Genomic DNA, 15,338 nt, shown 5'->3' on the forward strand with positions numbered 1-15,338 from the left:
GTCGACAGTTGGCAGCGCCGAAGCCGCAGTTGGGAGCGACCCGCGAGGCCGGGGGAGGGGCGCCAGGCCGCTCCGTCGTGCCGGGCGCCAGCTCCTCCCGGGCGGGCGGGCACCCACCGACAGCGGGCACACAAAGCCTACTCGGCTTGCTCGGCAATCGGCTCCTCACGCCTGTGTCGCCGCGCACCGCCAGGCGGCTCCAGGTTGGGCGTCGGGCAGTGGCAGGCACAGGGCGTCAAGAAGCCGCACTCATCAAACCGCCGCGGGAGGGAGCGCGCAGGAGGGAGGAGGAGGAGTGAGAAAGGGAGGAGGGAGGAGGAGGAGTGGGGACCGGGAGGGGGGTGGAGGAAGAGGCCTCGCGCAGCGGAGGGAGCAATTGAATTTCAAACACAAACAACTGCACGAGCGCGCACCCATCGCGCCGGAGCGTTGCCCCCGATCCGCGCCCGCCCCGTCCGTGCGGCGCGCGGGCGGAGACGCCGTGGCCGCGCCGGAGCCCGGGCCGGGGGCCACCATCGAGGCGGGGGCCGCGCGAGGGCCGGAGCGGAGCGGCGCCGCCACCGCCGCACGCGCAAACTTGGGCTCGCGCTTTCCGGCCCGGCGCGGAGCCCGGGGCGCCCGGAGCCCCGCCATGTCGCGATCCAACCGGCAGAAGGAGTACAAATGCGGGGACCTGGTGTTCGCCAAGATGAAGGGCTATCCACACTGGCCGGCCCGGGTGAGCAGGGCGGCCCGCCGCCCCCTATCCACCTCCAGACTTGGGTTGCATAACACCCGGGAGGGCAAGAGCGCTCCGCGCAGGGGGGGTGGGGGTGGGGGGCGTCTGAGTCCCCGAATCTTGCCCGAGCGACTCAAGCCCACCCGCCGGTTATATAATGGTGGAGGCGGGGTGGTGGGGGTGGTGGTGGCGGCAGCGGCGAACACCTGGCCACACGGCGTCCGCGCGTGGTGGCGTGTGCGCGGCGTGGGGATCTGAGGGCGCCGGTCACTTCCCGGCCCCCGGCTCCGCGTGCTCAGTTCCGCCCCCAGCCCCCATACTCCCAGCGGTTTCGGGCGCGCTGCCTGGGTTTGGGCCAGCAGTGTAACTCCTCCCACCCACCCCCCCAGGCGCCACCGCTACCCCCTTTAGGGACCCCCTTAAAGACCCCCAGTTTCTTCACTGATTGTTACCCCCAGTTCAGACTCTCCTCTTCCTAGATTAGATGGTTAAGAAGGATCTCAGCCCTGAAAGGCTAGACGGAGGCGGAGTTTGCTTCTAGAAAACTTTGGTTTGGGGCATCCGTAAGAGGTCTGAAGTTGGGAGGGTCGAGGAATCGTTGGGGGGCGGCAGAAGAGGGGATCCGTCTAGCTTGGAAATTACTGGCTAGTACCCTTCACTCCTCAGCCCCACAAAAATATTTCTCCGTATGCTGCCGACCCAGATTGGGGGCTGAGAGTGGCAGAGAGCCCTTGTTGGGATTGGGAAGTCCAGTCCAGACTGCCCTGCCTCTTAGTGGAGGCGGGGGGAACCCGAGTTGCTTCTCCTCCCCATTTCTGAGCCTCTCCCGCCAGAACGGCCCAGTCTGCCATGTGGTTGATTCAGCCCGCCAATGTGAGGCGCCCACCCTCCCCAACCCCCAGCACCTGGCCAGGTGGGAGGGTGGGGCCCAAATGCCTAGCCTGGCGCATTCATCATGTTTCCCCCAAGAACTGAGACAGGTGAAGTAAGGAGTAAGGGAGGTTGCCAGAGGGTGCTGGAGGAGGTTGGGGGTGTCACAGGGGACAGTGTCTCTGGCACCTTATTTCAACGTTGGTGTAGAGAGAGGCCTTTGGTATCGGCCCTAGAGTATAGGACTCCTGTAGAGTGTAATCCAAGGGCAGAGAGGAGCAGAGGGAGAGAGTCTTCTGGGCAAGGGGGCCAAGTGCAGAACTGCCTTATGGCTGTGGGTTGCTCTTTTCCACATGAGTCTGTGTCTTCATCTGGGCCAGACTCTGCTCTGAGCTTGGGAAGTTGCCCCAGGCTCCCTTGGGTCCTGTTCAGAGTGTCCAGACCAACTTTGGGGCCACTCCGAGAAAGTCCAGGAGACCATTCCTCACTCAGTACCCTCTCCTGAGGAATATACCTAATCCCATATGCCTTGAGCTCCTTGTTCCCTGAAACTTCTAGATGTCTGGCCTCTGGAATGGGAGTGAAGTACAGAGTGAAGCAGGGCTCTCCCAGCCTCCAGGGCCTCCTAGGGGACTTGGGTTTGGGGGGCGGGGGGCAGTGTGAGGTGCTTGCCATAGACAGCCTTGTGTGTGCATGTATGTGTGTGGTGTGTGAACACTCATGTACTTTACCCTGCACCTTTGATCCATCTGGCTTCTTGGTCCAGATGCCAAGGTCCTGGTGGGCAGGGCAAGAACTGAACACAGGTCTCTACTGCTCCTACCTCCTGGGGGTGGGACAAAGTCCAGAGACTGGGGAGGGGGCTCAACTGGAATGGGGGTTGTAGGGAACCCCTTCAGGCTGCAGGGAAGAAAGGGGGGCCCATGCAGACCCACATTGGCCCCTGTGAAGAAGACCTTCAGGTTTCTGGTAGCCTTTGCAGTGAGGGCAGCACCTGGGACTGGGGATGCTGTCCATTTCCTCTGTTCACCCTAGGCCTCCAGGACAGAAGGGCGGGACAGGGAGGCAGTCTCTTGCTCTGTTGAGGCCTGGGCCCTTTAGATAAAGTTCGGGTTGGGGGAGGGAGATCAGACTGGATCCTAAAGAGATAGGACCCCACCCTTTGCCTGTGCTCTGGGTCTTGATTCTGAAAATTGGAGGGAGTGGTACACCCAAGGTTGTTATCTTCCAAATACATTCTCCTTGAGCACCAAAAGAGCAGACAAATCTGAGTCTCCTCACCATCCTTGGGTGCTGTCTTAGTCTTTTGAGTGGCAGAGCCTGAAGGGGGGCCTGGCTCCTCCTGAGATGGAGGAGGAGTAGGATGGCCTTGCTGACTGCTCCATCTAATAAGCAACCAGAGTCCTCAGCCATGGTGAAGGCCACTGTGTGGGCTTTCCTTCCTCAGCCCCTGCTTCTGGGAAGGATGGCTGACTCTGGGTGAGAATGGAACAGCCCAGTGCTTGGAGAGTTCAGCCAGGGGGACCACGTGGTAGGCAAGACCTGCCTGGAAGGATGGTGTGACTCCATCTTAACCTCCTTTCCTCTTCCTCCTGCCTGACTTCCTGGGGGATCTCCAAGCACTTAACAGTTAACCTCCAAGACTCAGGGATTTTCCCCCTTAGGTTCCTTCCTCCTTTCTCCACTTCCTGTTTCACGGTCCCAGAAAACCTGAGCAGCCAGAGGGCCTCGCCCATCTGTCCTCACTCTGCCCTTCCCCCACATCCAGACACCACCTTCTCTTTTCTGCCTCTTGGGCTTGCCACACTTTCCTGGCCCCAACTGTCTCCTGCCCCAGATGTTACGGTTCATGGGTCAGGTCGGGCTGGGGCCTTGGTTGTGGTGGTCAGAACCCTGGCTGGCAGTCAGGGTGGGCTTAGCCTTCTCTGCTGCCTTTCTATATGCTGAGCCTGGATTTGGTATGAGGCTGGGGGAGAGGTGTTCAGTCCTCTCCTCACCTGGGTACTTCAGGCCTTAGAAGGTGTCCTGGGCTCTGGGAGGATGGGACTTCCTTGTGCTCAGGCCTGTGTGATGGAATGAGGCACATGCAGAGGGCAGAGGGCGGGGGGGTGGGAGTGGATGAGCCCCAGCCGGCTGGGGGTGAAGTGTAACTTGCCAGGATTCCTGGAATGGCTGAGAAGTAGCAGAGCCCCCTCCTCTGTTGGCCAGTGGAGGAGGTGCAGTGGGGTACCCAGCACTCATCTGGCCCCACCCTGACCCACTTAGCTTTGACTCACTTGTTCTGAGTCACAACCTGGATATAAAGGCACCGCCTGGGAGACACATGTCTGTATTGGGAGTACAGGCCTCCCCTGAGACCTCATATCCTCTACGTCGTCGACAAAGAACCTCCCTTCACTTCCAAACGCAGAAAGACATTTCCTTTGTGGCTTGAAGGATGAAGGGTCCACTAGAGAAGGAATGTCTCCCCTTTTTGGGGTGAGGGGTTGGGAATTCCATTAAGTAAAAAGAGCACGCCTCTCCTGGCCCTTCCCCCACAGGTGCCTACACTGGAGGTGAGGTGGGATGGGGGTGGCTTTATGCTTTGAGGGTAGATGCCCATCTGCCCAGGCCCCTGGCCTCCCTCTTTCCTCTCGACCTACCCTTTATCTGGCTAGAAGTCAGCAGGGCGGGTATATCTGGTGTGTCCCGTTCTGTCTATTTTTAATTCCCATCCATTCTTTGGTTTCTCCCCCGCCCCTGAGGCTGGGCAGCTGGTGGCCTCCTGGATCCCCTGTCACAGCGTTCAGCTACATCTCTTTGAGTTTGCTTCCCACGGGAAAGAGACTGATGGGCAGAGCGCTGCTTTGCCTGGTCTGAACTCCTTGAGAGGACCTCATGTCTCCTGTTTCTGACCCCTTCACTCACCACCACCCCTTTCCTGAGCCTCAGTTTCTCCCTTTTCATCACATGTTTCCTACAAGCCTGTTAACGTCCTGGCTCAAGTGTGGCACTGAAAATGCAGAGCCCAAAGCAGTTCCCAGCTGGGACCATTAGATATTCCCCACCCCCTGCCCTCTTTCCTGGTGCACAAAGGTCCACCAAGAAGAGGCCTAGGAAAGAGCTTTTGCTATTATTGTCCTATGCCTGTCTCCTGGGATCTCTAAGCCTTGGAGCCCCTCATTTTATTTTTTGCTTCCCCCTCTGAGAGGAGGGTGGGGAGCTAGCAACAGGACCCAGGTATCCTGGCAGAGGACTGGCTCCTCCTTTGCCCACACCCCAGCTCTGGCTTCCTGAGAAGGGCCCCCAGCCCTCAGCCCTAGCTGTGGTTTCAGGCACAGCCAGGGACCCAGGTGCCAGACTCCAGGCTTGGGGGTGGGGTGTGTGTTAGTGTCCCCTCCTCCCCAATCTGGAGAGAGGGCCTGGGGGGGAGGGGCAGTCACATTCCTGGTTGCTGAGTGGCCCTGGGGGCGGGGTTGGGTTGTCATGGCGATGGGGATTGAGCTGGGGTGGGGGACAGCATGCCTTTCCACCCCCAGCTCTCACACCCCAGTGTCTCCCGGTTGTGGGGAGGGCCCAGTTTGTGCTGGGCCTTCCTGGGGGGGAGGGGCTGGACCTCTGTCCCCAGAGGCCACAGGGCAACGGGGGAGGTGCTCAGGAGCTTGAAGACTCCATGTCTGGAGCAAGATGCCCCTCAGATTCTTGCTCAGGTTCCACCCCATCTCCTGGGTGTGTCTCAGCTTATTTCCATCCACCTAGCCTCCCTGTTTCCCCAGGCCCCCAGTCAGGCACTCTGTCCTAGTCTCTGTGTGTTTAATCACTGCCTTGGCCTGTCTCTCTCTTTCCTATCTGCACCCCGGGCCCCAGCCAACATGGCCACCTGGCCTCTGTCCGGTGGGAAAGCCCGGCCGCTAGGGCTGCTGCAAGTGTTGCTGGGAGTTGTAGTCCTCTTCCCCCCTCCCCCACACCCCCTCCCCGCCCCCCCAGCTCAGCTTGGCCTGGGCCTCCAGGGCCTGATCTGGGAGAGGCTATCTGGGCCACTGCCTCTCACCATTTCCCTGACCTCAGACCTCTGCACCTTCTCCACCACAGCATCCCTTATGCCCCCAGGACATTTGAGGCAGAGGATCAAGTTAGGAGCTCTAGTTCTGAAATCTGGCCCTTACTAACTTGTCCTGTCATCTTAGGCAAATCACTTTTCTTTTCTGGACCTCAGTTTCCTTGTCTGTAAAAAGAGTCTGACTACATCACATGACTTTCAGAGAGTTCCCCAGAAGTCTTTTGGAGCTGCTACTGATGGGGGGGATATTGAATAGGCAGCTCCTTGGCCTCACCTCTCCACTTCAGTCAGAGCAGGCTGCTTTTGCCTGTTTCATAGAGTCATTCAGCATATCTTCACTGTGCACCCACTGGGTGCTAGGCACTGTGCTGGACTTACAAACAGACCTCTCTCTGTTCTCGGGACAGGTATAGTCCACGTAGACATTAATCAAATGGTAACATGAAGAACTGTAAAACTGGAATTGTGAAAAGCACTGTGCAGGAGAGGTGCTGAGAGTTTTATTTGGGAAGCCGACCAGGTTGGGAGAGATGGGGAAGCTTTCTGGAGGAAGTGATGATGGGGCTGAGGTTGGAAGGCTGATCAGGAGTTAGTATAGGAGACTGAAAGGTCAGTGTGGCTGGAGCAGAGAGCAGAAGAGCAGTGTACTGGGGAGAGGATGATGATAGCAAGCACATATGCGGGACGTACTACGTTATGGTCATTTAATCCTTAAAACGCTATGGCTTAAGTACTATGACCATCTCCATTTTACAGTTGAGAAAATTGAGGTTCTGTCAGTTGCCCAAGCTCATACAAATACTGTTGGCAGCATTGGAATTCAGACCTTGACATTACAGAGAATGGTGAACAGGTGGGCCCTAGAGTCCTGAAAAGCCACCGAAAGGTTTCTAGCAAGGGGAATGAAATGCTCAGACCCGCACTTGGAAAGGCCCCCTCTGGCTGCAGTGTGGAGAATGGGTTGTAGTGGGGCAAGAATGGAGACTGAGAGAAGAGAGGGAGGCTGTGGTTTTAGTCCAGGCAAGAGGGGACAGTGGTTGGACCAGGGTGATGGCAAAGACGTGGAGCTTTATGGACAGGATCTGTTTATGGATGCTGTTTGGTTTGTGAAAGAGAGGCGGGGATTCTGCTGGGCTTTTATGCCTGACTTCTTTTGAACAAAGTCACACTGCTAAAAATGGTTCAGAAACCCCTTTGGTGAACTCCTGGGTCCCTCTCAGTCTGATTTTTCACAGATGTGCCTTAGAGATCAGCCCCTTAACCCCTACCCTCCGGCCCCAAATTCATGACCTCGACTCCAGCTCACGCTCACTTCACTCATCTTGCTCTCAGATTGACGAAATGCCTGAGGCTGCCGTGAAATCAACAGCCAACAAATACCAAGTCTTTTTTTTCGGGACCCACGAGACGTGAGTGAGGGGGCAGAGGTGGGGAGGGCCACGGGGGGACCACTTTGGGGAAAGAGCAGTGGTGACGGCACGCCTCCCCTATCGGGCTGCGCAGCTCAGATGCAGTGAGGGACTCGAGAGCACAGTCTCCCATCTCTCACCAGGGCATTCCTGGGCCCCAAAGACCTCTTCCCTTACGAGGAGTCCAAGGAGAAGTTTGGCAAGCCCAACAAACGGAAAGGGTTCAGCGAGGGGCTGTGGGAGATCGAGAACAACCCTACCGTCAAGGCTTCTGGCTACCAGGTGAGCTGCCATCCGCCCCAGAGACCTCCTGGAAAGCGGGTGTGGCCATAGGTGCCGGGAGCCCCTGGACCCACACGTGATGCTTCAGGAACGGGGGGCTCAGACACCAACACCAGGGCTTTCAGAGTAGGAGCTCGTGGGGTGGGGGGTTGGGGGAGGCTTCCTGCAGAGGGGAAGGGGTTCCGGGTGTGTGATGTAGCTGTGGTCAGGGGCCACCTGTTAGACAGCGCCTGGGGGGGGCAGGAACAGGATGGAGGCGGTAAGTGGGGACAGGCCTTTGGCAGGCCCAGTGTGAGTATAGGATGTGGCCTTAACTCTTTCCACAAAGGCTTCCAGGAGGAGGTGCTCGTGAGCCGGGCAGGATGAGGCGGGAGGGTGGGGGGCGGGGGTTGGCGGGGAAAGGGTCCCAGCTCCCTTTGGGAGAAGTTGACCCGAGGTTTTGCCTCCTGCTCCAGCCCTCCCCCCTCCTGCACAGAGCCCTGCCTGCCCGGCCAGTGGGTTTACCCCGGGGCTAATCCGACAGAGGTGGGTCTCAAATCACTTGTGAGACTGGGCACCTGGGTGGGGGCGGGGGAGAGGTGGGAGAAGGAAGGAGTGAGTGGCCGAGGGAGGGGTCTGGGGAGGGGCCCAGCGTGGCAGTCGCTGGTGCCACTCAGCCTTTGCTGTCTCCGCCACAGTCCTCCCAGAAAAAGAGCTGTGTGGAAGAGCCCGAGCCCGAAGCCACCGAGGGTGATGGCGATAAGAAGGGGAATGCCGAAGGTAGCAGTGATGAGGAAGGGAAGCTGGTCATTGATGAGCCGACCAAGGAGAAGAATGAGAAGGGGGCACTGAAGAGGAGAGCGGGAGACCTGCTGGAGGTAACTGCCCCCTACCTCGGGCCCCGGAGCAAGGCTCCTAGTCTGAGGAGGGAAGTTACGACTTTTTCAGGGAGTGCCCGTCTGAGAGACAGATTCAGCCCCTAGTCTTGGGGAGTCCCTTGCTGAGAAGATGGGACACAGCAGACATCTCAGCTAGCAGAGGGCTGGAGGACTGTGGGTCTGCCTAAGAAGGAGAGCCTCTGAGGAAAGGAGGGGGAGGCTGGTGTCCTCCCTCTCTAGCCTCAGCCCACCTCATCTCTGCTAACCCTGCCCAGGACTCCCCCAAACGTCCCAAGGAGACAGAAGACCCCGAAGGGGAGGAGAAGGAAGGGGCCACCTTGGAGGGTGAGAGGCCCGTTCCAGTGGAGGCAGAGAAGAACAGCACCCCCTCTGAGCCAGGCTCTGGCCGGGGGCCTCCTCAGGAGGAAGAAGAGGAGGAAGAAGAGGAAGAGGCTGCCAAGGAAGATGCTGAGGCCCCGGGCATCAGAGATCATGAGAGGTGAGTGAGCCCCCTGCCCCTTGGCAGCTGGGCTGGGAGGGCCCAGCCACCTGCTGAGAGGAGGAGGAGGAGGAGGAGGGCCTGTAGCAGTCAGCCTCTAGGGAGGCAGGGTGGGCTCTCCCAGGAGACCGGCACTGGCTGGGGACCGGCCAGGCCAAGGCCACACCATTAACCCTTCTCCCCTCCAACCCTCCCCCGCAGCCTGTAGCCACCAATGTTTCAAGAGGAGCCCCCGCCCCGTTCCTGCTGCTGTCTGGGTGCTACTGGGGAAACTGGCCATGGCCTGCAAACTGGGAACCCCTTCCCCACCCCAACCCACTTTCCTCTTCCACTCACTCTCCCCCTTCTGAGCTCAGACCCTGGAGATTGACCCGGATGGGGCAGGCCACCTGGCCCTCACCTCCATGTCCCCACACCCCTGTGACCTGAGTCAGGTCCATGTCTTCTGCTCTGTGGGATGAGATGAGGCCACTGTGTCCCTCCCTGCCTGGAGCTGTTTCCCAGTGTATTTGTTAGGGCCTGGACCGGCTATTTCCATCTTCTGACACCCCTCTCGCCCTTCCCCGGGCATTCTAGACCTCTGAGTTGGTTGGGATCAGGGCTGTGAGTGGAAGGGATGGAGAATAAGTAGCACGGTGGGCTTCTGGGGCCTGGGAGGGGCAATCTTCAAATTGGGGTGGGGGAGTGGGCAAGAGGATGGCATCCTGTCCCTTCCTCCCGCACCTGTTCTCCCAGCTACCTGGATTCAGGGAAAGTGGGACAGCTTGTGGGAGAGGGGCTCCCTTCCATAAATCCTTGATGGTTGACAATGCCCATTCTCTTACGCCAACCCTAGGTGTTATGGGAGTACAGTTTATCATCAAAAGATTTGGGGTCTTCCAAGTTCTTTGGGTCAAGGACCTGAGATCTGAAGGGTTGACTTCACCCAGCTCGGATGGGAGTGTTGAGGAGTATCCATCCACCTTTAGACCTCAGGCCAGAGATGGGATGCCCTGGGGAGACCCTTAGCTGCCCTTTTCCCTCTCCCCACAGTGCTCAAGGCCAGCCTACAGTCACATACGTCACCCAGACATAAAGGAAAAGACACATTTTTTAGGAAATGTTTTTAATAAAAGAAAATTACAAAAAAAAAATTTTAAAGACCCCCCCATCCCTTTGTGTGCCCCCCACTCTGCTCCTTTCTTCCCCACTGTTGCCCCCATTTCTGAGGTGCACTTGGAGGCTCCCCTTCTGTTTGGGGCTTGATGACTTTTCTTGTTGTAGTTGGGGCTTTGGTGTTCCTTCTGGTGTCATTTTCCATCGACATACCCTCACCTGGTCCCCTCAGTGTTGTCACCAGATCCAATTTGTAACCCACTGAGAGGCCAGAGGGAAATAAGCGCCCTCTCCCAACCTCTTTCTAGTGGTCTATTTGGCTCTTCCGTCTCTTGTCTCTTTCACCCTTGCCCCCCTCCCTTGGGCTCTGATGAAAAATTGCTGACTGTAGCTTTGGAAGTTTAGCTCTGAGAACCGTAGATGATTTCAGTTCTAGGAAAATAAAACCCATTGATTACTACATTGGATTTTGACTGATTCTTTGGGGGTGTACTGGTTAACTGATGGTGCAGGGGAATGGGAAAGGGAATGCAAATGATTTCCAAATCCATTTTTCAGATTGAGGTAAGGTGTGCCAGCCTTCTCCATTCTCAGTCTGTTGGAGATATCTAAAATTCTACACGAGGGCAAAGTCACAGAATACTGTGCCCAGTATTCTACTGCCCAGCCACTGTTTAACACAGTTTCCCCCATAAGCACCTGGGAAAGTTTTTTTAAAAGTTTGCACAAGAAGTAGGGTGTGGGACTTCCCTGGTGGTCCAATGGGAAAGACTCCCCACTCCCAATGCAGGGGACCTGGGTTCGATCCCTGGTCAGGGAACTAGATCCTGCATGCATGCCACAACTAAGAACTCCGCATGCCACAACGAAGATCCCACGTGCTGCAACTGAGACACGGTGCAGCCAAAATAAATAAATAAATGTTTTAAAAAAGAAGAAGTAGGTTGTGAGAGGTGACAATATCAGCCACAGCTCACGATGGCCAGGGAAGTTAGGGTGTTGGGGCTGGTTGTAGAAACAACTTTGACCCTCAAGGGCAAAGCCAGGGATGCCCGCTACTGATAACGTGATGAGGGTCGGGGAGGTTGATAGCATGGAATCCTCCCAATACTCCTGAATTAAGTGGAATGGCTGGATTAGATCCTCTCTGAGGTTTCTTTCAGTCTGACATTTTGTGACTAGATCATCGACTGGCATTGGAAGGGCCCACGTTTCATCCCTTAGTTTAGAAAGCCTATGACACTTTCTTCATCTGCCTTGGCTCCCTCCAGCAGAGGGCGGGCGGGGAGAGTATTGACTGTAGCCTCACTAGAAAGGGAAGCCCTCTGCTTTGAAGAAGCCGCAATCACCTAGAAAATGGAGCCGTCGTCTCTAGTAACTACAATTCCCAGCGGCCTCCACGCAGAGCACGTGCAGGAATGTGCCAGGCGCGATACCATATTCCGCTTTGCCTTCAACTCCCGACGTGCTTCACGGTGCTCTTAGGCGTCCTTGATTTCCTACAAAGCCAAATTTCCTGTTTCTCGCTTGCTTTGCAGCAGCGGACTACAACTCCCAGCATGCAGAGAGGCTAGATGATCGTTGTTGCGCTGTTGCGTTGTTGTCCATTGTACCATTAGACTACTTTTCCCAGAAAGCCGGGGGACGCGGTGGGGCGGGGCTTAGGTCCCACGTGCAGAAGGGACTGGCGGAGGTTTCGCGGCTCAGCGGGAAGCAGAGGTGAGAACAGCGTGGCCCGGAGGTTTTGGCAGCTCTGGGCTGGTCCGGGAGCGGGAGCGGGAAGAGCCTTCCTTTACCCTGGCATGGCTCAGTCGCCTCGTCCGGGGTCTTCCTGCTTCGGAAGCTCGGAGCGGGTGGTTGCTGAAGACTGCTGGGGGATGGACATCACCCATACCTAAGATGGGGCCGGCGGGTCCTTTGGAGCCGGGGTCTGAGGGAGCAGACGCTCTACCTCACTACCTAGCACGGCGCCCCAGAGCGCGCCATGAAAGCCCCACTGCGGAAGGGCACCAGCCTCTCCAGGGTTTGGAGGGAAAAAAGGAAAACATCCAGGGGGCTGGCTTCTGGGATCTCCTCCCAGAGCTTCAGATCTTGAATAGCTGAGGTTAAGGGACGTCTTGCAGCAATCACGCAGGAGTCTCGGGTCTTAAGATTGTCTTTTTTTTTTGGCCGCACTGCGCGGCCTGCGGAATCTTAGTTCCCCCACCAGGGTTGGAAACCGTGCCCCCTACAGTCCTTCAGTGGAAGCCCAGAGTCTTAACCACTGGACCGCCAGAGAATTCTGCTTCTATCAAGTCATATGAACTAGGGCAAGTCACCAGCTCTCAGGGCCTTGGTTTCCTCGTCTCCTGTCAGCCTCCCGCGGAGAGCAGCGTGAAGATCAGATGCTGGGAATAGTAAAGTTCCCAGCATTAGACCTGTCACATAGTAGTGCTCCCTAAGCATTTTTTTATTGTGAATGGGAACATCAAGGCCCTTAACATTCATCCAGCATTAATTTAAAATAATATTAGGTTTTTTCCATATTGAGAAGTATAGAGAAGAAAAGTGACCTGATATCTCACTGTTCAGATAAACCAGTTGATGTATTATTTTAAAGGTACGTGGTTAGAAAGTGCAAACGTTATGGAAAGGAACAAGATGGAAAGTAATAGCCCTCCCAAACTTCCTCATCTCCAAAACAAGTACTTTATTTGTTCCCTGCTGCCTTCTTGTAAATATTTATGTCTGTGATAGAATATATATTTTTTAATTTACCCCAAAAAGGATAATACTATCCACATGATTCTGTATCTTGCTTTGTTAAAATGTTAAAAATAACTCGAATGACAGAAACAACCCTGTAAAGTTTTATGGATGATGAAACTGAAGCTCAGAAGTCAAGTTGCCTAGGGTCACAGAATAAGATGATGGTGGAGCGGGGACTAGAACCCAGGTCGTCTGATTCCCAGTCCAGAGCTTTTATGTCATTAGAGTGCACTTTAATTGTACTTTGCAGTTAGGCTTTATTCTTAGCTATGAAACACGGTTAATGGTACCTCCTTCATCAGTTGTTCTTGGGCTTAAATGAGATGATACAGGAAAGGACTTAGCATGGCAACTGAAAGGTAGCAAGTGCTTAGCAAACTGAAGCACTTATTATTTTTGCCCTCAGTTGTCTCATCGCCCCCATTGGTTTAGTCCATTATCCAGAATTGGGAGGCTTAGAGTACATACTTAGTTTGGAAATGTAGGACCTTATAATCCTAGAGTCTGGCTCTGGGTCCTTTTCCTTTAGAAAAGAAACTATCTTAGGGAGAAGTGGTTATTTCCTGATTGAGATTAGGAATTGGACATTTTGTAGGGACATTTTAATCCCAGTTTTTTTTTGTTTTTTTTTTTTGCGGGACGCGGGCCTCTCACTGCTGTGGCCTCTCCCGTTGCGGAGCACAGGCTCCGGACGCGCAGGCTCAGCGGCCGTGGCTCACGGGCCCACCCGCTCCGCGGCACGTGGGATCTTCCCGGACCGGGGCACGAACCCGTGTCCCCTGCATCGGCAGGCGGACCCTCAGCCACTGCATCACCAGGGAAGCCCTTAATCCCAGTTTTTATCTCTGCCACCTGTTTGATTGTTTTACCTTATAACTGCCTGCTTTTTGGCTTTATGCCAGTGTTTTGTCCATTACTTGTTTTCTTTCCATCTTGCTGTTGGTGCGTTTATTAAATAACTTTTTATTGAGTACCTACTACATGCCAAGCCCTACTGGGATCTGCTGGATTCAAGGGTGATCTAGATAACATGGTCCCTGGCCTCAATGAATTTTTGGACTTTGAAGTCAGATATATGTGGCTTTGAATGCTGATTCTCCCACATAGTAGCCTTATGACTATTGACAAGTCACTTAACTTCTCTGAGTCTCTATCGTCATCTGTAAAACGAAGATAATATCTTGTGCGGATTCAGTAAGATCAGTCTATTGAGCCATGAAGTAAGTGCTTAAGAAAATATTGCTTCCCTTGTTTCTTTGCCCCCTTCTTTCTGTCCTACCCCAGAGCTGACTAGGAAGATTTCTGGGTCTTTCACCGGCCAGGGGATTTCTCACAGCCTCCAGCCATGCGGATTTCTGCTCTGCTGGCCTTGGCATCCAAGGTCACTCTGCCTCCCAATTACCGCTATGGGATGAGCCGCCCAGGCTCCTTGTCAGACAAGAAGAAGAACCCTCCAGGGACTAGGCGGCGCCGGGTGGCTGTGGAACCTATCTCTGATGAAGACTGGCATCTGTTCTGTGGGGACAGGGTGAGAATCTCAGATGGGGTAGGGTGGCAGGGTGCTCCTGGGCAAGGATCTCCCTCCCTGACGGTCATCTCTTCCCACAGGTAGAGATCCTAGAAGGCAAGGACACTGGGAAGCAAGGCAAAGTGGTTCAAGTTATCCGGCAGCGAAACTGGGTGGTCGTGGAGGGGCTGAATACAGTAAGTGAAGAGTGAGGATAGCGATGCTCAGGAAGCCTGTGCCATTCCATCCGTCCCTGTCCATTAAGAGCAGCACAGGGAGGACAGAGACTGGCTGAAGGGATGGTGAGACAACTGAACCTTCTACTTTTCAACTTGGGCTGAATGCTCTGAGTTGTGGTAGACAAGCCCCCTTCTCACCTCCTGGGTTCTGATAGCCCCCTCCTCTTTTGGACAGCATTACCGCTATGTTGGCAAGACCGTGGATTACCGGGGAACCATGATCCCCAGCGAAGCACCCTTGCTCCACAACCAGGTCAAACTTGTGGATCCTGTGGACAGGCAAGCACATGGGGCTCTGGTCAGAGGGTTTCTTGCCCTCTGAGTCCACACAGCTGTTGACCATATTTATCCAAAGGCAATGGTGGGTTGGATGTGCTGGAAATTGAGAGGGGGCCATCTCATGGACATGACCCCCCATAGGAAACCCCAGTGCAGGGGTAGCAGAGAAACAAGATGGTGACCTTAGTGTTTTTAGTCATTGACTTTCGGGTTGGGACATAAGAGGGAGACCTAACTCCCTGGCTGGCCTCACTTCTTCTATCCCCTAGGAAACCCACTGAGGTGGAGTGGAGATTCACTGAGGCAGGAGAGCGGGTACGAGTCTCCACAAGATCAGGAAGAATTATCCCTAGACCTGAATTTCCCAGAGCTGATGGCATCGTCCCTGAAACATGGATTGGTGAGGCTGGGTGTGGCGGCAAGAAGGGGAGGGTGGGAGGAGTGGGAGTAAGGGATGTTAAGAAGCCCTCCCACCCATCTTTTCTCTGGCTCAATAGATGGCCCCAAAGACACATCAGTGGAAGATGCTCTAGAAAAAACCTATGTGCCCAGTCTAAAGACACTGGAGGAGGAGGTGATGGAGGCGATGGGGATCCAGGAGACTCGGAGACATAAGAAAGTCTATTGGTATTGAGTCTGGGGAGAGCTGCTTCTCCCCTCCTTGTCTTAACCTTGAAGGTTGGGGTCACCTCTTCTTCAGACTCTAATAAAGAGCCTTGGGTCCTCTGTATGCAGCTGCTGTCTTTTGGTAGACTGGCACCCCTAACCCCTGTTTCAAGGACTGAGGGAGGGAGCA

General features: G+C 55.3%; 2 protein-coding genes across 2 annotated transcripts; both read left to right on the plus strand.

The window, feature by feature from the left end:
- Positions 1–382: 382 nt before the first annotated feature.
- HDGF (heparin binding growth factor) lies at positions 383–10,229 on the plus strand. The gene is made up of 6 exons (XM_024116212.3): positions 383–718; positions 6,960–7,036; positions 7,180–7,318; positions 7,996–8,175; positions 8,451–8,674; positions 8,876–10,229. The coding sequence occupies exons 1-6, from the start codon at positions 632–634 to the stop codon at positions 8,880–8,882; spliced, it is 714 nt and encodes a 237-aa protein (XP_023971980.1). The 5' UTR covers positions 383–631; the 3' UTR covers positions 8,883–10,229.
- A 1,110-nt stretch (positions 10,230–11,339) lies between these two features.
- Positions 11,340–15,268, plus strand: MRPL24 (mitochondrial ribosomal protein L24). The gene is made up of 6 exons (XM_007110342.3): positions 11,340–11,488; positions 13,802–14,045; positions 14,126–14,221; positions 14,439–14,542; positions 14,812–14,942; positions 15,040–15,268. The coding sequence occupies exons 2-6, from the start codon at positions 13,863–13,865 to the stop codon at positions 15,174–15,176; spliced, it is 651 nt and encodes a 216-aa protein (XP_007110404.1). The 5' UTR covers positions 11,340–11,488; positions 13,802–13,862; the 3' UTR covers positions 15,177–15,268.
- Positions 15,269–15,338: the final 70 nt, after the last annotated feature.

The sequence above is a fragment of the Physeter macrocephalus genome, unplaced genomic scaffold (assembly GCF_002837175.3).
Source record: "Physeter macrocephalus isolate SW-GA unplaced genomic scaffold, ASM283717v5 random_64, whole genome shotgun sequence".
NCBI lineage: Eukaryota > Metazoa > Chordata > Mammalia > Artiodactyla > Physeteridae > Physeter > Physeter macrocephalus.